This window comes from Nomascus leucogenys, chromosome 18, assembly GCF_006542625.1.
Source record: "Nomascus leucogenys isolate Asia chromosome 18, Asia_NLE_v1, whole genome shotgun sequence".
In the NCBI taxonomy this organism is placed as follows: Eukaryota; Metazoa; Chordata; class Mammalia; order Primates; family Hylobatidae; genus Nomascus; species Nomascus leucogenys.
In genome coordinates, this window is record NC_044398.1 from 84,502,290 (window position 1) to 84,525,538 (window position 23,249).

At 43.1% G+C, this 23,249-nt stretch overlaps 1 protein-coding gene across 2 annotated transcripts in view; it reads left to right on the plus strand.

Moving 5' to 3' along the window:
* SV2C (synaptic vesicle glycoprotein 2C) overlaps positions 1 to 23,249 on the plus strand; it is a 261,367-nt gene that overhangs the window by 100,935 nt on the left and 137,183 nt on the right. For both annotated transcript variants that reach the window (XR_004026754.1, XM_003266080.4), the window contains exon 3: positions 16,921 to 17,101. Coding sequence is in view for 1 of the 2 variants with exons in the window: in XM_003266080.4 (XP_003266128.1) it covers positions 16,921 to 17,101 (181 nt within the window). In the remaining variant the exon portion in view is untranslated. The remainder of the gene's footprint in view (positions 1 to 16,920; positions 17,102 to 23,249) is intronic.

Here is a 23,249-nt window from a genome sequence, read left to right on the forward strand (position 1 = left end):
AACATTTTTTCCTTCATTTCAACTTTGGTGAATCTGACAATTATGTGTCTTGGAGTTGCTCTTCTCAAGGAGTATCTTTGTGGCGTTCTCTGTATTTCCTGAATCTGAATGTTACCCTGCCTTGCTAGATTGGGGAAGTTCTCCTGGATAATATTTTGCAGAGTGTTTTCCAACTTGGTTCCATTCTCCCCGTCACTGTCAGGTACACCAATCAGACGTAGGTTTGGCCTTTTCACATAGTCCCATATTTCTTGGAGGCTTTGTTCATTTCTTTTTATTCTTTTTTCTGTAAAGTTCCCTTCTCACTTCATTTCATTCATTTCATCTTCCATCACTGATACCCTTTCTTCCAGTTTATCACAACGGCTACTGAGGCTTCTGCATTCTTCATGTAGTTCTCAAAACTTGGCTTTCAGCTCCATCAGCTCCTTCAAGCACTTCTCTGCATTGGTTATTTTAGTTATACATTCATCTAATTTTTTTTCAAAGTTTTTAACTTCTTTGCCATTGGTTTGAATTTCCTCCTGTAGCTCAGAGTATTTTGATCATCTGAAGCCTTCTTCTCTCAACTCATCAAAGTCATTCTCTGTCCAGCTTTGTTCCATTGCTGGTGAGGAACTACGTTCCTTTGGAGAAGGAGAGGCACTCTGCTTTTTAGAGTTTCCAGTTTTTCTGCTCTGTTTTCTCCCCATCTTTGTAGTTTTTTCTACTTTTGGTCTTTGATGATGGTGATGTACAGATGGGTTTTTGGTGTGGGTGTCCTTTCTGTTTGTTAGTTTTCCTTCTACCAGACAGGACCCTCAGCTGCAGGTCTGTTGGAGTTTGCTAGAGGTCAACTCCAGACCCCGTTTGGCTGGGTGTCAGCAGCAGTGGCTGCAGAACAGTGGATTTTCGTGAACTGCAAATTCAGCTGTCTGATTGTTCCTCTGGAAGTATTGTCTCAGAGGAGTACCCGGCCGAGTGAGGTGTCAGTCTGTCCCTCCTGGGGGGTGCCTCCCAGTTAGGCTGCTCGGGGGTCAGAGACCCACTTTAGGAGGCAGTCTGCCCGTTCTCAGATCTCCAGCTGCGTGCTGGGAGAACCACTGCTCTTTTCAAAGCTGTCAGACAGGGACATTTAAGTCTGCAGAGGTTACTGCTGACTTTTTGTTTGTCTGTGCCCTGCCCCCAGAGGTGGAGCCTACAGAGGCAGGCAGGCCTCCTTGAGCTGTGGTGGGCTCCACCCAGTTCGAGCTTCCTAGCTGCTTTGTTTACCTAAGGAAGCCTGGGCAATGGGGGGTGCCCCTCCCCCAGCCTCGCTGCTGCCTTGCAGTTTGATCTCAGACTGCTGTGCTAGCAATCAGCGAGACTCCGTGGGTGTAGGACCCTCTGAGCCAGGTGCGGGACACAATCTCCTGGTGTGCCGTTTTCCAAGCCCATTGGAAAAGCGCAGTATTAGGGTGGGAGTGACCTGATTTTCCAGGTGCTGTCTGCCACCCCTTTCTTTGACTACTAGGAAAGGGAACTCCCTGACCCCTTGCACTTCCCGAGTGAGGCAATGCCTCGCCCTGCTTCGGCTCACGCATGGTGCACTGCATCGACTGTCTTGCACCCACTGTTTGGCCCTCCCTAGTGAGATGAACCTGGTACCTCAAATGGAAATGCAGAAATCACCCGTCTTCTGCGTCACTCACACTGGGAGCTGTAGACTGGAGCTGTTCCTATTCGGCCATCTTGGCTGCACCCAAACTTCAACTCTTCTTTGCCTTACCTGTCAGTTTACAACAACTATGGACTCTGATAACTGAAAATACTTACAGCCTTTTCTCTCTTCTCCAAGCCTGCTCTCTTTTCCTTGCCTTAGGGCAGGTGGCCATCATTTCTTCCCTGGCCTACTGCAGTTATTTGCTCAGGGATAGTCCTTCAGCTGGTCATTTTTCCAGGGTCAGGACTAGAATGAGGAAAGCGAGGTGCCTCGGGCATAAGATGAAAGGCAGCACACACTCTCAGAGTTGTGCTCATTCAGAGCCAGCACGTGAGAGTGAGGCTCCTTAAATTTTATGCTCCAGGCACTTCAGGAGATTCAGTGACCTGCCCTAGTGCTGGTGGCCTTTCTCCCTCCCTGTGTTAGGCTATTACTGCTTTGCTGTAAAGAAATACCCGAGACTGGGGAATTTATAAAGAAAGGGTCATGATGCTGCAGGCTATAGAGGGAGCAGAGCAGCATCTGTTTCTGGGGAGGCCTCAGGAAGCTTCCAATCGTGGTAGAAGGTGAAGTGGGAGCAGGCACGTCACATGGTGAAAGTAGGATTGAGAGAGAGAGAGAGAGAGACAGTGTGTGTGTGTGTGTGTGTGTGTGTGTGTGTGAGGGAGAGAGTAGGGGGAGGTGCCACATACTTTTAAATGACCACATCTCATGAGAACCTACCATCTTTTTTTTTTTTTTTTTTTTTTGAGGAAGAGTCTCACTCTTGTTGCCCAGGCTGGAGTGCAGTGGTGTGATCTTGGCTCACTGCAACCTCCACCTCCCGGGTTCAAGCAAGCCTTCTGAGTAGCTGGGATTACGGGTGCCCGCCACCATGCCCAGTTAATTTTTTTGTATTTTTAGTAGAGACAGTGTTTCACCATGTTGGCCAGGCTGGTCTCAAACTCCTGACCTCAGGTGATCTGCCCGCCTTGGTCTCCCAAAGTGCTGAGATTACAGGTGTAAGCCACCATGCCCAGCCGAGAACCTACCATCTTGAAGATAGCACCAAGACATAAAGGATCCACCCCTATGATCCAAACACCTCCCACCAGGCCCCACCTCCAGCACTGGGGTTTGTGCTCTCAAACCCGCCCAAATCTCATGTTAAATTGGAATTAACATAAGATTTGGGCATGACAAATATCCAAAGTATATCACCACCTCTACCCTCCCCTTCTCTCCATCTTTCCTACTTGCAGTTTATCCTCTACACAGTTGCTAAATGATATTTTAAGGAACAGATAATATCTAGTCTGTTTTTCAGCTGCCGCAAGGATAAAGCTCAACTCCTTGTGTTGACTCCAAGTTTTCCTCCAGCTTTCTCTCTTGCCACTCTCCCCCCACCCATGAATTCCACATTCTGTCTACCCTGAACTACCTAGAGTCCTCTTAGAGTGTTATGCTCTGACACACTTTCAAACCTTTGAAGATGATATTCTTCCCTCCCTTGGAACTTTCCTCCGAGTACCTTTTACTTGGAGGCTTCTCATTCATTATTCAAAATCCAGTACAACCATCACCCTCTATGTGAAGCTTCTCAGAATTCCCTAGAACTAATTAAGTAGTGTTTCCTTTTTTCCCCTTAAGCATAATGTACTCACTTTAATTATAGCACGTGTTTCATTCTGTGATAATTACTTTTTGCATGTTTTTAATCTCCCAGGAAACCAAAGATTCAAAGCCCCGGCTTCATATTAGAATTGCTTGGAAAGCTTTTAAAAAATACTGTCATCTGAACCCTATGCCAAAACCTTGGTGTTAAGCTTCACATTGCCTCTTGGATAGAGAAGAAATAGCAAATTATAGATAAAGAACCCCTGGGTGTGGCCTGGCATCAGTGTTTTGTTTTTCTTAAAGCTCTTCAGATGATTCCAATGAGCAGCCAGAGTCTGAAACCTTGCTGCACTAGGCTGTGATCTGCTGGAGAGTGAAAACTGTGTCCTGTTCAAGTTTGTGCACACCTCTCCTCCCTCCCTACCCTCATACCTTGCAAGATGCCTGGTTTATAGCAGGAGCTCAAGCAAGAGCTGTGGAATTAATGATCACCTGGTTCATTTGTTAGGTCAGTGATTGGGATTATTGAAGATTAGGTTCAGTCTATTACCACTTGTATTAGTCCGTTCTCATACTGCTATAAAGAAATGCCGGAGACTGAATAATTTATAAAGAAAAGAGGTTTAATTGACTCACAGTTCTGCATGGCTGGGGAGGTCTCAAGAAACTTACAATCATGGCAAAAGGCACCTCTTCGTAGGGTGGCAGGAGAGAGAATGAGTGTTGAGCGAAGGGGGGAAGCCCCTTGTAAAACTCTCAGATCTCATGAGAACTCACTTACTATCATGAGAACAGCATGAAGGAAACCACTCCCATGATTCAGTTATCTTCACCTGGTCCCACCCTTGACATGTGGGGATTATTTCAAATCAAGGTGAGATCTGTGGGGACACAGAGCCAAAGCATATCATTCTACCCCCAGCCCCTCCCAGATCTTATGTCCTCACATTTCAAAACACAATCATGCCCTTCCAACAGTCCCCCAAAGTCTTAATTCATTTCAGCATTAACCCAAAGGTCCAAGTCCAAAGTCTCATCTGAGACAAGGCAAATCCCTTCTGCCTATGAATCTGTAAAATCAAAAGCAAGTTAGTTACTTCCTAGATACAATGTGGTTACAGGCATTGGGTAAATACACAGATTCCCAATGGGAGAAACTGGCCAAAATGAAGGGGCTACAGGCCCCATGTGAGTCCAGAATCCAATAGGGCAGTAGTTAAACCTTAACGTTCCAAAATGATTTTCTTTGACTCCATGTCTCACATCCAGGTCACACTGATACTAGAGGGGGGCTCCCACAGCCTTGGGCAGCTCTGCCTCTGTGGCTTTGCAGGGTACAGTTGCTGCTTTCATGGGCTGGCATTGAGTGTCTGCAGCTTTTCCAGGCACATGGTGCAAGCTGTTGGCGGATCTACCATTCTGGGGTCTGGAGGATGGTGGCCCTCTTCTCACAGCTCCGTTAGGCAGTGTCACAGTGGGGACTCTGTGTGGGGGCTTGTATCCCACATTTCCCTTCCTTACTACCCTAGCAGAGATTCTCCATGAGGGCTCTGCCCTTGCAGCAAACATCTGCCTGAACATCCAGGAGTTTCCATACATCCTTGGAAATCTAGGCAGAGGTTCCCCAACCTTAATTCTTGACTTCTGTGCATCCCCAGGCCCAATACCATGTGTAAGCCACCAAGGCTTGGGGCTTGCACTCTCTGAAGCAATAGCCTGAGCTATACTCTGGCCTCTTTTAGCCATAGCTGGAGCTGAAGCAGCTGGGATTCAGGGCACCATGTTCCAAGGCTGCATAGCAGCCATGAAACAATTTTTCCCCCCTAGGCCTCCAGGCCTGTGATGGGAGAGGCTGCCATTGAAGGTCTCTCACATGTCCTGGAGACATTTTCCCCATTGTCCTGGTGATTCAATGGAGAAATCTCCATTGAATTCAGCTCCTGTTACTTATGCAAATTTCTGCACCAGGCTTGAATTTCTCCCCAGAAAATGGGTTTTTCTTTTCTATCACATCATCAGGCTGCAAGTTTTTCAAACTTTTATGCTATGCTTCCTCTTGAACACTTTATGGCTTAGAAACTTCTTCCACCAGATGCCCTAAATCATCTTTCTCAAGTTCAAAACTCCACGTATTTCTAGGGAAGGGGTAAAATGCCACCATTCTGTTTGCATAGCAAGAGCGACCTTTACTCTAGTTCCCAAGGAGTTCTTCATTTTCATCTGAGACCACTTCAGCCTGGACTTTGTTGTCCATATCACTACCAGCATTTTGGTCAAAGCCATTCAACAAGTCTCTAGGAAGTCCCAAACCTTCCCACATCTTCCTGTCTTCTTCTGAGCCCTCCAAACTGTTCCAGCTCCTGGCTGGTACCCAGTTCTAAAGTCGTTTCCACATTTTCGGGTATCTTTAGAGCAGTGCTTCACTACCCAGTACCAATTTAGTGTATTAGTCCATTCTCACACTGCTATGAAGAAATACCCAAGACTGAGTAATTTATAAGGAAAAGAGGTTGGCCAGGCATGGTGGCTCATGCCTGTAATCCCAGTACTTGAGGAGGCCGAGGCGGGCAGATCACCTGAGATCAGGAGTTCGATCCCAGCCTGGCCAACATGGTGAAACCCCATCTCTACTAAAAATACAAAAAGTAGCTGGGCATGGTGGCACACACCTGTGATCCCAGCTATGCAGGAGGCTGAGGCAAGGGAATCACTTGAATCCAGGAGGTGGCGGTTGCAGTGAGCCAAGTTTACACCACTGCACTCCAGGCTGGGCAACAAAGTGAGACCTTGTCTCAAACAAACAAACAAAGACATTTAATTGACTCACAGTTCCACAGGGATGGTGAGGCCTCAGGAAACTTACACTCATGGTGGAAGGCACCTCTTCACAGGACAGCAGAAGACAGAATGAGCGCTAACCAAAGCGGGAAGTCCCTTATAAAACCATCAGATCTAGTGAGAACTCACTCACTATCATGAGAACAGAATGAGGGAACCACCCCTATGATTCAATTATTTCCACCTGGTACTGCCCTTGACACATGGGGATTATTACAATTCAAGGGAAGATTTGGGTGGGGACACAGAGCCAAAGCATATCACCACTTTTCTCCCTCAGCACAGAATTTGGAGTGGGAGAACCTCACAATAGATGGGGATCCCATTGGTGTTAAACTGATATGTGATGTCCATGGTACACCACAAGGTGACTCGCTTTAATGTTCTTGATTCCTAAGACTTTTAAAAAGTTGCTTCAAATACCAAGGGGGCCTGCAGAGCCATACATGCACAAAACACTGTAATGTCTCCTCCCCTGTCCGATGGGCATGCTGTACAACAGCCATTTGAGGAACGACATTAGAGAATAGATTGGGCTTCATTATTAGGACTCTTCTTCTACAGTTTGCTCAATGGATTCAGGAAAAGTATCTTAGGCCCGCATGTGCTTTTTAGTGCCCAGGTGAACTTAGGTGACAAGTAGCACTATTGCTTGACGTGGCATTATCTGCCCATGTTCGGTCTCTGCCTGAACCAGCAAACTTAAATGTCAGACTTTCCTAAGATAAAAGTCAAAGATGTGCTGTAGACTGCATCTGATATTTACAGTTCTTTCTAGCTAAGATGAGCTGGCTTTTGTTGTAAATATTCTCTCATGCAAATTAGGAAGGTTTTCTGCCTTTGTACATATGCCTTTGATGTTATTACTTTCTTTGCTTTTATTTGATTTTGTGAAAGTCCATAGATGCTTTTGAACACATAATGGCCCCTACCTGTGGCTACTAAAAATAATAATTGAAAAAAGTGAGGGATCAGTTTTAGAAGCCTATTAATTATGTATTTAAATAGTTTCAAATTGCAAAAAAAAAAATATGTCTTTGGGATTTAGAAAATTACTCTTTCAGTGCTGTTTCAGGTGTCTTCTTTTCAGAACTTGAGTTAAGGAAGGTGAAAAGTTGTCATTTCACTTTTTCTACCATTCCAGAGCCATCTTCTTTTCTTCCTGCTTTTTCTTTTCCATCACTATTTTATTTCTCCACTTTTCTCTTTACCTGATGCCAATAGTAATATTAATAATTGTTGGTCAGGTGCAGTGACTCATGCCTGTAATCCCAGCACTTTGGGAGCTAAGGGCAGGTGGATTGCTTGAGCTCAGGAGTTAGAGACCAGGCCTGGGCAATATGGTGAAACCCTATGTCTACCAAAAATACAAAAAATTAGCTGGACATGGTGACACGCACCTGTAGTCCCAACTATTTGGGAAGCTGAGGTGGGAGGATCACTTGAACCTGGGAGACAGAGGTTGCAGTGAGCTGAGATCATGCCCCTGCACTCTAACCTGGGTGACAGAGTGAGACCCCCTCTCAAAAATAATAATAATAATTGTTGCTTATTGAACAACTGTGTGTTTTACACAGTACTAAGCACTTTATCCCATTTAATCTCTCAAAACCCTGTGAAGTAGGTACTGTTATTAGCCCCACTATACAGAGGAGAAAACTGAGGCAGCACAAGGAACTTAAGTAACTCTAGGTCACACAGCTAGGAACTGGTAGGGAAAGGGTTCAGATCTAAGCCATCTGTTTCAAGAGCCCAGGCTCTTAACTATTTGCTGTCTGACCCAAAGTTCAGAGTGGTAAATGGTAGTAGAATGAAGACTAAGGATACTGCATTTGATTTAAAAAATAATAACAGTTATTTTTCCCCCATATTAACCCCCATTACTTTAATAATGGATTCACTTCTCAGCACTATTAATGAAAGAATTTAATAGAACAAGTACTGAGCTTGAGATTTCATGCTATCATTTCTAATCAGACACAGAATTTGTAACCAGTAATGACAAAAAATAGTAAATTGTGGATAACAAGGAGATGTTACAGCCTACTTAGCATCTTGGGTGGGGGGCAGGGACAGCTGGAGAGGGACAGTGGTCCCTGGAGTCAGCCTTCTGTGGATTCTGATGGAGTCTGGCCAAGGGAAGACCACACTCAGCCAACCATTTTGGGGTTCCAGGAGCAGGGACAACAAGGCAGCAGCTGTGAGAGCTTACACATCAGTGAGTGGGTGGGGAGGGTCCATAAAAGGCCAACAAGGGAAAGAGGCACCCCACTCCCACCCCCATGCACACAGAAAGGAAAGGCTGGGCCAACTTTGCAAGACTAACTGACCCAACATCTAGCCCAAACCAAGCACTTGACACAGGTGGAAGCTAGAAGACTGGCCTGAGATCTTAAGTCTAGTTAGAGGGAGACTAGAACTAGTCCAGGGTACGTTGGCACCTTTGTCCAGGGATTTTTCTAGCATAAAATGAAAAAAAAAAAAAGACTCTTTGAGGAAATAGGAGAGAGGGAGCTTACACTGATGTGTAAGCTTTCACAGCTGCTGCCCTGTTGTCCCTGCTCCTGGAACCCCAAAATGGTTGGCTGAGTGTGGTCTTCCCTTGGCTTCCTAGAACTGACCTTAAGAAGACATCATTTTCAGTGTTGCCTTTAGTAATAAAACAAACCAGTTTGCAGTGACTATTCCAGTGGCTGATTTCTTTAAGCACAAAGCATACCTTTAGGGGTCTTAGAGGTATGGTAAAAACCCCCTTACCTGACTAAATCAGGTCTGGTAATTAGTTGGTTAGTAGAAAAGTTGGTAAAAGCAGGAAAACATGCAAAAATATAAATATGTATGCAAATATGGTGTTTTAACATATAAGCATTCATTCATTTGACCATCTTTGGATGCAGAGTGAGAGATTTTTCCTTTGAGTTGGGCTCTTCAAACTGGAGTTCCCCATTGTTTTCTTTGCATCACTACACTCATTCTGCAGCTTTGATTTTTACTCTTAAGTTTCTTTAAAGTGGAGTGAGACCTTAAAAACACATGTGCCTCAATCTGAGCACAGGATCTTTCATCTTAATGATTTTTCTCATTCTTTTTTTTTTGTATTGCTCACATTGCAGTGATTTTCTTTTGCAAGTCATCTTCCCCAAGTCTTTCTTACATTCACTTTCATAGAAATGGCTCCCTTTCCTTTCACATTCAGATTTCATTATTTATGTGATTGGTGTTAAATTAAATGCATAATTAATAACAAACAGAACTGGCATAAAAAGTTGGGTACAAACATAGGCAAATCTTGAGAAGCATAAAATGCTGCTGGTGGAAGCAGAAGGAAGATGGGTGAGTGAAAGGAAAACACTTTCAGTGATGGTTTTTGGTGTGTTTGTGGGAGGGTTGCTTACTTTATTGGGTTGGTGAAATGGAAACTGGCCAACTGATGTTAAAGGGAAAATTATTTGTAATGCTTGTTAAAGCATAGTCAGGACCATGACAACAGGTGTAGGGACCACTACTATGGGTTTTGTAGTATAGAAGAGAGATCAGGCTCAACTCCTAGTACAAAAAGGAAAAGTGTGAATTTAGAGCCAAGGACCAGGGTGGAAGAGTTAATGGATAGAAAATTACCAAGAAGGATCTACCGCCATACCACCCTGAATGCACCCAATCTCAACAGAAAATTACCAAGAGGAAACATCAGGGGTAAAGAAGATTTTGGGTAAATTGACCTAACTGGATTCTTGCTGAAGACAGACCAGGGTGATCAGATATTGCCCAGGGGATCTGATCAGATATTGAAGACAACCAGCCTTCTAGAGTCAGGGGTTCGCTGACTTGGCAGGATTCTTTCTAAAACTAGGCAATGTAGAAATGAACACAGAAGTCCATACTTCATAGTCTAGTTGAGAAGAATGGTCCAAAGACTAGGGTTTGGTCAAGGAGAGATTGTTTGTCAGTGGGCTTCTATCGTAGACATCCCTCAGATTTGTGGAAGAAACTCTACCTTTGGGAAAATAAATGCACCTACTTCTTGTGAAAGAAGTAATAACATCTAAAAAAATGAAGCATTATTTGAGTAATAAAGCTTTATTTAATGACGGTCCATATTACTCTTTTCAACCATTTCCAGAAATGGCCTTATCATTCAACAAAAATCTACTTTTATTTTTCTTTGACTCAAAAATTTTGTTTTAACCTAAGAAGATCTGCATATAAAAAGTGAGTGTGATTGTCACCTCATGGATATTATCAATTGTATGAGTCAATTCTCACACTGCTGTAAAGAAATACATGAGATGGACTAATTTATAAAGAAAAGAGGTTTAATTAGCTCACAGTTCTGCAGGCTGTACAGGATGCGTGGCTAGGGAGGCCTCAGCAAACTTACAATCATGGTGGAAGGCAAAGGGGAAGCAGGCATGTCTTACATGTCTGGAACAGAAGGAAGAGAGAGAAGAGGGAGGTGCTATACACTTTTAAACAACCAGATCTGATGAGAACTCACTATCCCAAGAACAGAAAAGGAGAAATCCACCCCCAAGATCCAATCACCTCCTACCAGGCCCCATCTCCAACATTAGCGATTACAGTTTGACATGCGGTCTGGGAAGGGACACAGACCCAAAGCTTATCATTCTGCCTCTGGCCCCTTTCAAATCTCATGTCCTTCTCACATTTCAAAATACAATTATGCCTTCCCAACAGTCTCCCAAAATCTTAACTCATTCCAGCATTAACTCAAAAGTCCAAAGTCTCATCTGAGACAAGGCTAATCCCTTCCACCTATGAGCCCATAAAATCAAAAACAAGTTAGTTACTTCCAAGATACAATGGGGGTACAGATATTGGGTAAATACCGCCCTTCCAAAACAGAAAAACCAACCAAAAGAAATGGGCTACAGGCTCCTGGAAGTCCAAAACCCAGCAGGAGAGTCATTAAATCTTAAAGCTCCAAAATAATCTCCTTTGACTCCGTGTTTCACATCCAGGTCACACTGATGCAAGAGGTGGGCTCTGAAGGCCTTGGGCAGCTCCACCCCTGTGGCTCTGCAGGGCTTAGCCACCATAGCTTCTCTCAAGGGCTGGCATTGGGTGCCTGTGGCTTTTCCAGGCACACAGTGCAAGCTGTCGGTGGATCTACCATTCTGGGGTCTGGAGAATGGTAGCCCTCTTGTCACAGCTCCACGAGGCAGTGGCCCAGTGGGGACTCTTTGTGGGATCTCCAACCGCACATTTGCCCTTTGCACCACCCTAGTAGAGGTTCTCCATGAACCTCTACTAGGAAGTAACCTCTACTAGAAGTCTCACTTCTGCAGCAGACTTCTACCTCAACATCCAGGCTTTTCCATACATCTTATGAAATCTAGGCAGAGGCTGCCAAGCCTCAGCTCTTGCACTCTGCACACCCATAGGCTTAACACCACATGGAAGATGCCAAGGCTTATAGCTTGCACCTCCTGAAGCAGCAGCCTGAGTACCTGGGACCCTTTGAGCCATGGCTGGAGGTGGAGTGGATGGGATGCAGGGAGCAGATGGGATGCAGGGCGGCTTCACAGGGCAGCAGATCCCTGGGCCTGGCCCAGGCCCACAGGACCATTCTTCCCTCCTAGGCCTCCAGACCTTTGATGGAAGGGGCTGCCATGGAGGTCCCTGAAATGCCTTCAAGGCATTTTTCCCATTGTCTTGGCTATTAGCAATTGACTCTTCTTATGTAAATTTCTGTAGCCTGCTTTAATTCCTCCCCTGAAAATTAGTTTTTCTTTTTGAAAGCATAGCCCAGCTACAAATTTTCCAAACTTTTACACTCTGCTTCCCTTTTAAATATAAATTCCAGTTTCAGGTCATTTATTTGCTCATGCATATAAACATAGGCAAGATATATATATATGAATGATGGAATACTACTCAGCCATAAAAAAGGAATGGATTAACAGCATTTGCAGTGATCTGGATGAGATTAGAGACTATTATTCTAAGTGAAGTAACTCAGGAATGGAAAACCAAACATTGTATGTTCTCACTGATATGTGGGAGCTAAGCGATGAGGATGCAAAGGTACAAGAATGATACAATGTCCTGGCTAACACAGTGAAACCCCGTCTCTACTAAAAAATACAAAAAATTAGCAGGGTGTAGTGGAGGGTGCCTGTAGTCCCAGCTACTCAGGAGGCTGAGGCAGGAGAATGGCGTGAACCCAGGAGGCAGAGCTTGCAGTGAGCCGAAATCGCGCCACTGCACTCTAGCACTCTAGCCTGGGTGACAGAGCGAGACTCCGTCTCAAAAAAAAAAAAAAAGAAAAAGAAAAAAAGAATGACACAATGGACTTTGGGGACTTGTGGGGAAGAGTGGGAGGGGGGTAAGGGATAAAAGACTATAAATATGGTGCAGTGTATACTGCTTGGGAAATGGGTGTGCCAAAATCTCACAAATCACCACTAAAGAACTTACTCATGTAACCAAATACCACCTGTACCCCAATAACTTATGGAAAAATAAAAATTTAAAAAAAGAAGCTGCCAGGCCACATCTTGAATGCTTTGCTGCTTAGAAATTACTTCCACCAGATGTCCTAAATCATCTCTCTTAAGTTCAAAGTTCCACAGATCCCTAGAGCAGGGGCACAATGCCACCAGTCTCTTTGCTAAAGCATAGCAAAAGTGACCCTTGCTCCATTTCCCAATAAGTTCCTCATTTCCATCTGAGACCTCCTCAGCCTGGAATTCACTGTCCTTATTGAAATCAGAATTTTGGTCACAACCATTTTAAAAGCCTCTAGGAAGCTTCAAACTATCCCTCATCTTCCCATCTTCTTCTGAGCCCTCCAAACTGTCAAACCTCTGTCCATTACCCAGTTCCAACACTGCTTCCCATTTTTCGGTGTCCTTATAGCAAGGCCCCACTTATTGGTACCAATTTTCTGTATTAGTCCATTCTCGCACTGCTGTAAAGAAATGCCTGAGAATGAGAAATTTATAAAGAAAGAGGTTTAATTGGCTCATAGTTCTTCAGGCTGTACAGGAAGCATGGCTGGGGAGGCCTCAGGAAACTTACAATCATGGTGGAAGGCAAAAGGGAAGCAGGCATGTCTTATATGTCTGGAGCAGAAGGAAGAGAGAGAAGAAGCAGGCATGTCTTGCATGTCTGGAACACAAGGAAGAGAGAGAAGGGGAAGGTGCTACACACTTTAAAACAACCAGATCTTGTGAGAACTCATTCACTATCACAAGAAAAGCAAAAGGGAAATCTACCCCCATGGTCTAATCACCTCCCAGGCCCCACCTCCAACATTGTGAATTACAATTTGACATGAGATTTGGGCAGGGACACAGACCCAAACCTTATCATCAATGAATTCGGAATACTAATACAGAATGTTTTTCATTGAAAATCAGTTTATAAATAAATGGTGCAAGGAATTCTAGAGTAATGTATTAGCCATGCATTACCAAAGTGCTTAAAATAATTTTTAAAAACTGATGGTCTAAAAGTTGGTATGAGAAAAACACTGTATATCATTTCCTAAGTTGTTCTGTTTTGTTTAAATGTGGTTTAAAATGGTGTTGGGGGAAAAGACATGTCCCCTTAGGGATTGTCAGAAAGAATCAAAAGCAGCTTAGCAAAGAGACAGAAATGTAAATGTGATATTTATCAGGGGAAATGAGGGTATATTAAATAAAATGGAACCAGCCTCCATGTCAGAAAATACCTTAATGAGGAAGTCATACTTGAGGCCTCTGTGTCATCTTCTGAAAGACTAAGAGCCTGGACTGGCCAGGAATGGCCTTCACCAGAACTATGGTAGGAAGAGTAGGTTGAGTTTATTTCTCAGGTCAGCCTCAACCTCCTGAAAGCCCAGCCGAATTAAAGTCTTCATTAAATTCATGAAAGGATACAAGAGTCACAGCCTGGCCTCTTTTAACATCGCTCTCCTGGAATTGAATGGAAAGTCAGCTTCTAGTTCTGTGGAAGGCAGGTCCCACGGGAGGTGATCAGCTTCTAATTCCATAGCTCCTGCTTGCCCTTTTGAGAGCTCCAGCTCATCTAGCAGGTCTTGCCTGTTTCACATCTTTGGAGTTAAAATACCCTGTAGCCTTCATCTCCTCCCCTCAAACATGTATTTAAAAAAAATACAAACTTTAAGTTAAAAATGTATTAGAAATGTTGTCTGTTTTATTGGAAAGCACCCTCAGATTCTAAGGTATACACAGATCGCTTGGGGGTCTTACTCAAATGCAGACTTTGAGTCAGTGGGTTTGGAGTGGAGTCTAAGAGTCTACATTTCCAGTAAGCTCCCCAGGGCAGGGAATGTGGGGACTGGTGTCACTGGTTCCGGGGTCATACTTTGAGAAGTGAGGATCTAAAAGACCTGATTTCAAGTTCTGACTTCTGACAACAGTTTTCTCACTTGTAAAACGAGGGGCTTTGGATGAAGATACCTTTTAAGTCTGCCGGTCTGCAGCATTTCAAGGTGCAGAGAGAGAGAAGGCTGGAGATTGTCTAGAGCTTGATCTCTGCTCTGAGTTTTCAAGGACTCCCCATTATAACACTGTGAATATAGAAAGGAAAAGTGAATGCAAACAGGGAAGGAAATACAGTTTGTGTCTGACAATCCCAGAGTGGTTACAATTATTCACCTAATGCCTTTGCCAACATTTAAAGGTTTGGCTTTAATTAGATCACACGATCCACAAATGAACGTTCTAATTGTGCTATGTTTGTCTCCAATAAGCTGTTGGGTAGGATTAATTCTTTCCATAGAATGCCCAATGCAACAGTTCAGTTTTCAATACAAATTAAGTGTAGTCACAAAAGATTACTACCTTTAGATCTTAAAAATATTTTTAAACAGAGTGCAAGTAAAGATACAGTTAGATATGACATTTTTTATACTAACTGTGTCAGTCACGGAAGAATTTAATACCATTTTGAAATCTTTCTTATCCTTCGGATTCCCCTCTGATATTCTCTTGTTAGTAAAATCTTCCCAGAGGCCACGTGAGAATTAGTAGCCACCTTCTGCCCCTCTGCTCCCATTTACCCTGCTGTTGGGGTGCACACCACATGGTTGGGCTTGAGCTCATTTAGTTTTGTATCTGTTTGTGTCCTTCTCTGAATTATGAGCTCCTTAAGCCATCCTGACAGAGTAGGAAAAAAATTTGGATGACTTGGAGCACAGGTACATGAGTTTACACTTCTGCATTGTTCTGTTCTGATCCTGTGATCCCAGGAGGCCATTCTGCCTTCGTTTTTTATAAGCCACTTTCCCCAGACTGTAAATCCCATACTCTCAGGAGTCTGAAAGTCTGAATTCCTTCAGGGCAAGGTGGTAGGAGGAATGCAGAAAGCAGTGGATGGTGATAGTCTAGGGGGCAGTAGGAATCTTGGTTAACCTACCTTGCTCCAAGATCTCAGATGCATTTTCTTTAAACACAAGAGAGTTGAGCTCAAGTAGAAATTAACACCCAGCTAAAGACCTTGCTTCACATCACCTGGTTTCTGGTTTGCAGGGTTGCATCAGGTTTTAACCCTTTAGTTGCTGGATCAAGGGAAAGTCCAGGACTTCCCAGTGGAGGGGCCAGGGCAGTTGAGCCTGGTGAAATGGAATATCAGCCCTGAGAAAGACCCCCAGGCTTTAGTCAGAGAAACATCATTTCACAACCCTGGCTAGCCACTTACTATCTGTTAGATCAAGTTGAATAATCTGTCTGAGCCTCAGTTTTCTCATCTGTAAAATGGGTTAATAATACTCACTTTGCAGGACTGTGGTGAGGATTAAGTGAACCAACATATGGAATGTTCCTCAAAGAGTGCCTGGCACAAACAGATGCTCACGCAGTGAAAGTAGTACCAGGGGCTGTTGTTTACTATTATCTTTAAAAGATAATAAGTGGTTATCGATTGAATGCAGACAGCTTGTCTCTGTGTTACTCATGCTTTCTGTAGTCAGATAATTCAGGTGGACCACAAGAGATCTTGGTTTACTGTTGCCATCAAGGTGGCTTACCCCAGGGCTCAGGGGCTGGGTGGGGGCAGTTCTGAAGGACATAAGGAGAAGGGGATGGGGGAGGCTTTGTTCCCTGGGCTGGAGGTATATGAAAGACTCCCAGGTCTTTAGATCACAGCATCCACAGGCCGCTCCTGATCTATAAAAGCTCACTTTCTGATTTGTAGGCATTTTGGAAGACACAGATATTCTTATAAAGATGCTTAGCTAGTGATTATCTTCTGAGAGGCATGAATGGCAAACTTGAGCCTCTTATGCTATAACTAAGAGATCTGCTACATAGGCATTTCCCTGGGTCAACCCTTCTGCTTTTGGAATCCCTCGCGCTGCACTGATATATTCTCTAAATTGTCTGCAGGACACGCACTGGGTCTCATGATATGAGGAATCGCTATTGAGAGGATGATCTGTCTATAGTCAGCACCACAGTACAGAGAAAAATATACCCTCCACATCCAGGCAAAAGTTGACCACCCTATTCTCTGTAGTAACCCAGCCTAAATAAAGACAGCTTTTATTTTACAATTGCTCACAACATTCACCATTCACTGTAGCTGAGTGTGCTCAGCTATCTGCAAAACAGCATCCCTGCATTATTGATGTGAGGGTCATGAGACCTTGCCAAGTGTTTTTTCCATATTGCTTACTCTTCAACTTGAAAACTGATTACTGTATCCTGAAGGTTATATTTTTAAAGGAAATTTTCCCCATGCAAAATGCTGGAATGTATTTTGTTCCTTGTTCACTTGCTGTTACATGTGTCATTGACTCCCAATCTCTGATGTGTTTCTTTGTTTTCTGTGTGTTGCAGGCAGCATAGTGTACCTCGGGATGATGGTGGGGGCGTTCTTCTGGGGAGGACTGGCAGACAAAGTGGGAAGGAGACAGTCTCTTCTGATATGCATGTCTGTCAACGGATTCTTTGCCTTCCTTTCTTCATTTGTCCAAGGTTATGGCTTCTTTCTCTTCTGTCGCTTACTTTCTGGATTCGGGTAAGGTTTTCTCCTTCATATTTTATAGTAATGTGTTTATTCTTCATAATTCTCCATTCTAGAGGATCTTATTAGGAGAAAATTATCCCTTCACACATCTCCTTCCGTATCCTCATGTCAGCCCTGGAAACCACAATGCTGGTTCTTAGAAATATAATTATCAACCTTTAAATACAGGACAGACGGGAACACACACCTATGTTTACATAGCTGATTATTACTTCTAGAAGATGAGTATTGTTTTAAATGGAATGCCATTTCTATAGTAGAATACATTCATACATATATGCTGCTTCTAAAAATTTAACGTAAGTAGGAAATAGCTCTGGTCCTACCTGTTATGAACTAATTAAAGATTTGAACCATTCAAGCATGCTCTTAAATTCAGGATTAGAGTGTCTCAAATAAATGCACTTTTATTGATCTATGTTTACTTGGCATATTTAACTTGGTAGAAAGCCTCCTTGAGACAAAGCCTCCTTGAGACAGAAGTTCCTGACTTCTGTTGAATTAACAGAAGTTGTGCTGTTACCCAAATGCAGTGGTAGAGTGTAGCTGATGGTGTAGTCATTTTCTTTAAAGAGCTTAAAGCACTTATAACTATACTAAATGAATCCATAAGCATAGAAAAACCTAATAGCTCAATAAGGAATATATGAGAAACTTTGCTTCAATAAGAAAAAAAATAGTAAAAATATAAAGTTTTTGTAATGAATGGGTACTAGGCTTAATGCCTGGGTGACAAAATAATCTGTACAACAAATCCCCACGACACAAATTTACTTATATAACAAACCTGCACGTGTTCCCCTGAACTTAAAAGTTAAATATATCTATATATATATATAATTTTTGATTCATGGTTGGGAACTTAGAGACTTTTTTTTCAAGATGTCTAACACAAAATGAATCTGTAGGATAATAAACAATTTTTAAAAATAAATGAAGAAAATGAGGGAAATGGGGCTGGGTTATAAACCTTAAAAGCTATCAGTCGTGGTTGTTGGTTATACACCACCACAACCTACAAAGCAGAACACAGTTTTGTAGAAAAGAGGTCAGAGGACTATAGCATGTCTTTCTTAATTATGTATAGTAGCATTTCCCACAGCTCCTCCTATGCTACATTCTGCACACAGTGAGCACTTAGCAAATACTTGACTAACTTGCACAAATTTTAGGAGCTTTCCTTAGAGTGAAGACAGTGCATTTCAGTAAACCAAGATGGCTGGAGAGTTTGGGAAAGTGTAAAATATTTTGTTCTTGGAAAAAAAAATGTTCAGAATCAATCACTTGCTTTGTAGTGAGGGAGAAAGGGGAGAGGAGGCTTTTTCTCCACAGGGGAGCCCCTTGGTGCTCAGTTTCTATGAGATTGGCTACATACGCTGCTGACTTGGAGATGGATTTTGGATCATGGATTCAAAGGGTTTCAGCAGACCTAAATGTTGAATGATTGAATGAATGAGTGAATGAATGAAGAACAGATGTTACTTGGGGCTATTTGTTAAAGGACCTTCTCAGTGAGTAGGTCCATAGGATAAGATATTCTTGCCACCAGAAAAGGCCAAGCTTCCTTCTCCCTTTTATTATCTATGTAATACCACTAGCCTGTCAAGAGAAGGCTAACAGCGTTAAGTGCTAAATTTTCCAGTCCTTTCAGTTTGCAGTCTTTTCTGGGAAATTGAAGCAATATCCAAAGACCCAAAAGTACATGACTGTGGTCAAATTACTGTGGCAATTTTAATTGCCAATCTGGATTGAGACATAGTCATCCCAACAGACTGTAGAGAAAAAGGTCCATTTCGGTGGCTGCAAAATATTCCAAACCAGTGGCCTGTCCAGAAGCAAATTCAAGGGCAACATAAAAGCAGAGACAACTTAGATGTATTCTTGATATTATCCTCATTCCTATTGCAGACAAATCATTCTTCAGCCAACAGGTCAGGACTGCTGGGGGCTGGGAATCAAGAAATCCAGGTGTGCCCTGCTCCTGCCCATTATCACGGAGTCTTAGGAAAGACACGCAGGCTCTCCTGCCTGCTTTTTCTTTTGTAAAAGAAGACATTAGGACTTTGCATTCTTACCTTGGAGTGTGAAGATCAAATGAGATGATGTATTGAAAGTACAAGGTAGAGAAGATAATGTAGGATAATGTTTAGAAACACTCACTCATAGTTTGGCATTTCTTATCTCCTTTGTTCCTCCTCACATACATTTTGCTAAGCTGTCCTATGCTGATTGCCTTGGAGTGACAGCAGGGGAGGAGGCAGAAAGAGACCCCTTTCTGGCTTTTTAAATTTCAAGTCTGGCGCATGCAAGAAACAGAAAGGCCTAATCAGGGACAAAATATTTGGGAGAAAACATGGCAAGTAAAATCAAGCATAAATCAAGTTAATCTCTATAATAAATGGTGAGTACCTAGGCTGGGGACGGGGCTGAGGGGGGAGTCATGTGAGCTTAGTTACCTTAGTCCAGGTGGCAAAATCTCTGCAGAGTTTTGTGGGATCCAGCGGCTGACAGGACCTGAGAAATGAAGTTGTTAAGGAAAATGAGGGAAGAAATCTGTATTGGTCAGCATTCTCCAGAGAGATAGAACCAATAGGAAAGAGTGGATAAGATAGATAGATAGATAGATAGATAGATATGAGAGATGACTAATTAAGGCAATGGCTCACACAATTATGGAGGCTGACGAGTCCCATGGCAGGCCTTCTGCAAGCTGGAAATGCTGGGATGCCAGTAGCATGGCTCAGTATAAGTTTGAAGGCCTCGGAACAAGGGAAGCTGATAATATAACTCTCATTCCAAGGCTAAAGGCCTTATAACTCAGGGTGCTGCTAGTGCAAGTCCCAGAGTCCAAAAGCCAGAGAACCTGGAGATCTGTCGTCCAAGGACAGGAGAGGAAGGATGTCCCAGCTCCGAGAAAGAGTAAATTAGAATTTCCTCTGCCTTTTTGTTCTCTCCAGGTTCACAACCGATTGGATGGTGCCCACCCACGCTGAGGGCAGACCTTCTCCACTCAGTTTACCAATTTGCATGCCAATCTCCTCCAGAAACACCCTCACAGACACAGCCAGAAATAATGCTTTACTAGCTGCTATAGTTTGGATGTTTGACTTTTCCAAATCTCATGTTGAAATTTGATCCCTGGTGTTGGAGGTGGGGCCTGATGGGAGGTTTTTAGGTCTTGGAGGTGGATCATCATGAATAGATTAATGTGAGTGAGTTATTGCTCTATTAGTTCCCATGAGAGCTGCTTGTTTAAAAATAAGCCTGGCACCCCCAAGCCCTCTCTTTTGCTTCCTCTCTCACTGTGTGATCTCTGCACCTGCCAGCTCCCCTTTGCCCTCTCTCCTGAGTGGAAGCATCCTGAGGCCCTCATCAGATGCCCAGTCTTCCAGCCAACAGAACCATAGCCAAATAAACCCCTTTTCTTTATAAATTGCCCCACCTCAGGTATTCCTTTATGGCAACAAAAATAGACTAAGACACCAGCTGTCTATGTATCCCTTAATCCAGTCAAGTTAACATGTAAAATTGACCACTCCAATATTTTTCTTCTTCGCCAAAGTTTATGGGCTATTTTACTTTTGCTTGCTTTGTGAAATGCTACCTTCATGGCCCAGGGTTTTTCTCAACAGCTCTAGAATTTATCTGGGAACTCTGTTTCTGAATCTCTGAGGAGTCTCATCAAAGTCTCTTTTTCTCCAATTCCATTCCAATTCAACTCAAAAAGCATTGTTAACACCTACTCTACTCACTGGAACCATGCAAGACCTTTCATGGATATAGCTGAGCCCTCACCTCAAGTTGCTTACAGTCTGTACAGACAGGCAGCTCTTCCAGTCCCCACCTTCCAAGAATTAGAGCCTGAAAAGTGGGCACAAGGGGCTTGGGAGTCTCAAAGAGGAGGGAGAAAACAATAATAACATTGGAATAAGAAAATTTCCATTTAAATGAACTTCTTGTTTTCAAAGGCATGTCATATTTAAACCCTTCATTCCTATTACTTATTAACTCAGTACAGAAGCAGCTGAAGTTTTATATATTCTTTATTTATTTAAACTTTCTTAATTAAAACCTAAGCCAGAGAATTAAGATTCTCATCCTAGAGACCTTAAATAAAAGACCATGTTATATCTACTTAAACAACTCCCTCCAATCATATCTGATCCAGTTTTTAAATTGAGAAAAACTAGATGAAATAACGTTCCAAAATGTTGGGAATGTTTCTTTTGTGGGCCTCTGGTGCACAGAGCCCCCCACACTCCACGCATTTCCTAGGAGTACAGTACTTGCCATCCTTTCTGCTTTGAAGCTTCTTCTCCCAGGGCCCTCCCACTCACAGCTTCCCAGAGGCGTTTCCTGAGACCACACACCCAATGGGTCTCACGTAGTTTCCTGTTTTGTCTCCTTGGCAGCACTTACAATTGATGCCTGAAAATATTTACTTTTTATGTTCTTCTTTCTCTCCTCCACCAGCATGTAAATTCCAAAGGGCTGGGACTGTCGTCTTGTTCAACATTGCTTAATTGCCCATGGCAGAGTGGGCATGGGTATTGTAAAAGACAGTGGAGTTCAAGCAGCAACCAGCATAGTCTTGACTTGCAGCCATCTGTAGCATTGGCTAGTTAATCATGAAGTGAAATAGATAGGAAGCCTACTCAATTCTTACTTGATCTGTATAAGTAGAAAACTTCTATGACAAGTGAATGAAAATCTAACTTGAGTCATAAAAGCAGAGTCATGTCCCCTCCATCATTCCCAGACTGGAGCTGGTTTACAGACCCAGAACCAACTGAATGAAGGGGAGGCTGGGCCTCCTTGAAGAAGGATCTTGGTACACAGCTAAATATTTGTACTGTTAGTCTTTCTCCCAGCTTCCCCAAAGGGACTGAAGGCCTTTTACCAGGATGAGTGTGCATGGGAGAAAGGAAATAATCAGACTTCTCAGGGCCTGTGGACACTGGCTCTAAACTGACACTAATTCCAGGAGACACAAAATGTCACTGTGGTCAACCAGTCAGAGCAGGGGCTTATGGAAGGCAGGTAATCAATGGTGTTTTAGCTCAGATCTGTTTCACAGTGGGCCCAGTGAGTCAGGCACTGAATCCATCTCGTGCCTAATTCCACAGTTCTGGACCGCATAATTGGAACAGACCTACTCAGCAGCTGGCAGAATTCCCACATTGGTACAGAATCCCCACATTTAATTGGTACAGGGCCTGTCCATCAGCTCCATTTACTAGGAATTTTAGAACAAAGAGAAGTTCTAGGTCAGAGAGTCCAAACTTTCCATTTTGCAGATTGAGGTGCAGTGGCGGAACCAGGAATAACTCAGCTAGGACTTAAATTGCAATTAAAGTCATTTTAAACTTGCAACTCTGTAAATAAGTAAACTGTACATTCTGAATCCAAGGTTTACCTGTGTGTTGATTTTATCAAAAATGCTACGGATTTCCAGTTGCTGTGTCTTATATCATTGCTGAAGCATCATTAGCAGCACTGTTTCTGCACATAAAGGGGACTGGAAGGAGTTCTTATTTTTTTATTTCATTTTATTTTTAGTTTTATTTTGTTTTTTGAGATGGGATCTCACTCTGTCACCCAGGCTGGAATGCAGTGGTGCGATCACGGCTCACTGCAGCCTTGACCTCCTGGGCTCAAGTGATCCGCCTGCCTCAGCATCCTGAGTAGCTGGGACCGCAAATGCATGCCACCACACCCAGCTAATTTTTAAAAATGTTTTGTACAAATGAGGTCTTCCTATGTTGCCAAGGCTGGTTTCAAACTCCCGGATTCAAGTAATCCTCCTAGCCTTGGCTTTCCAAAGTGCTGGGATTGCAGGCATGAGCTGCTGCACCTGGCCAAGCTCTTGTTTTAAACTGAGATCTACTTGGGTTTATATTTTTATTGTCTGCAAATGTGCTTTCCTCTTAATTCATCAAACCAAGTCATGAGCATATCTTCTTAGAAACGCAAATATGTCCAGCTGCCATATTGTATGTGACTTTAAATGTTTATTCAGTACAATGAATGATTTCCCTGCCTGGAGACAACAGTGTTTCGTGGGAAGGAGGACTGGGACATCGCCAATTATTCATCTGTCTATCACTTTCCTAAACGAATCTCACACCAAGAAACAGAC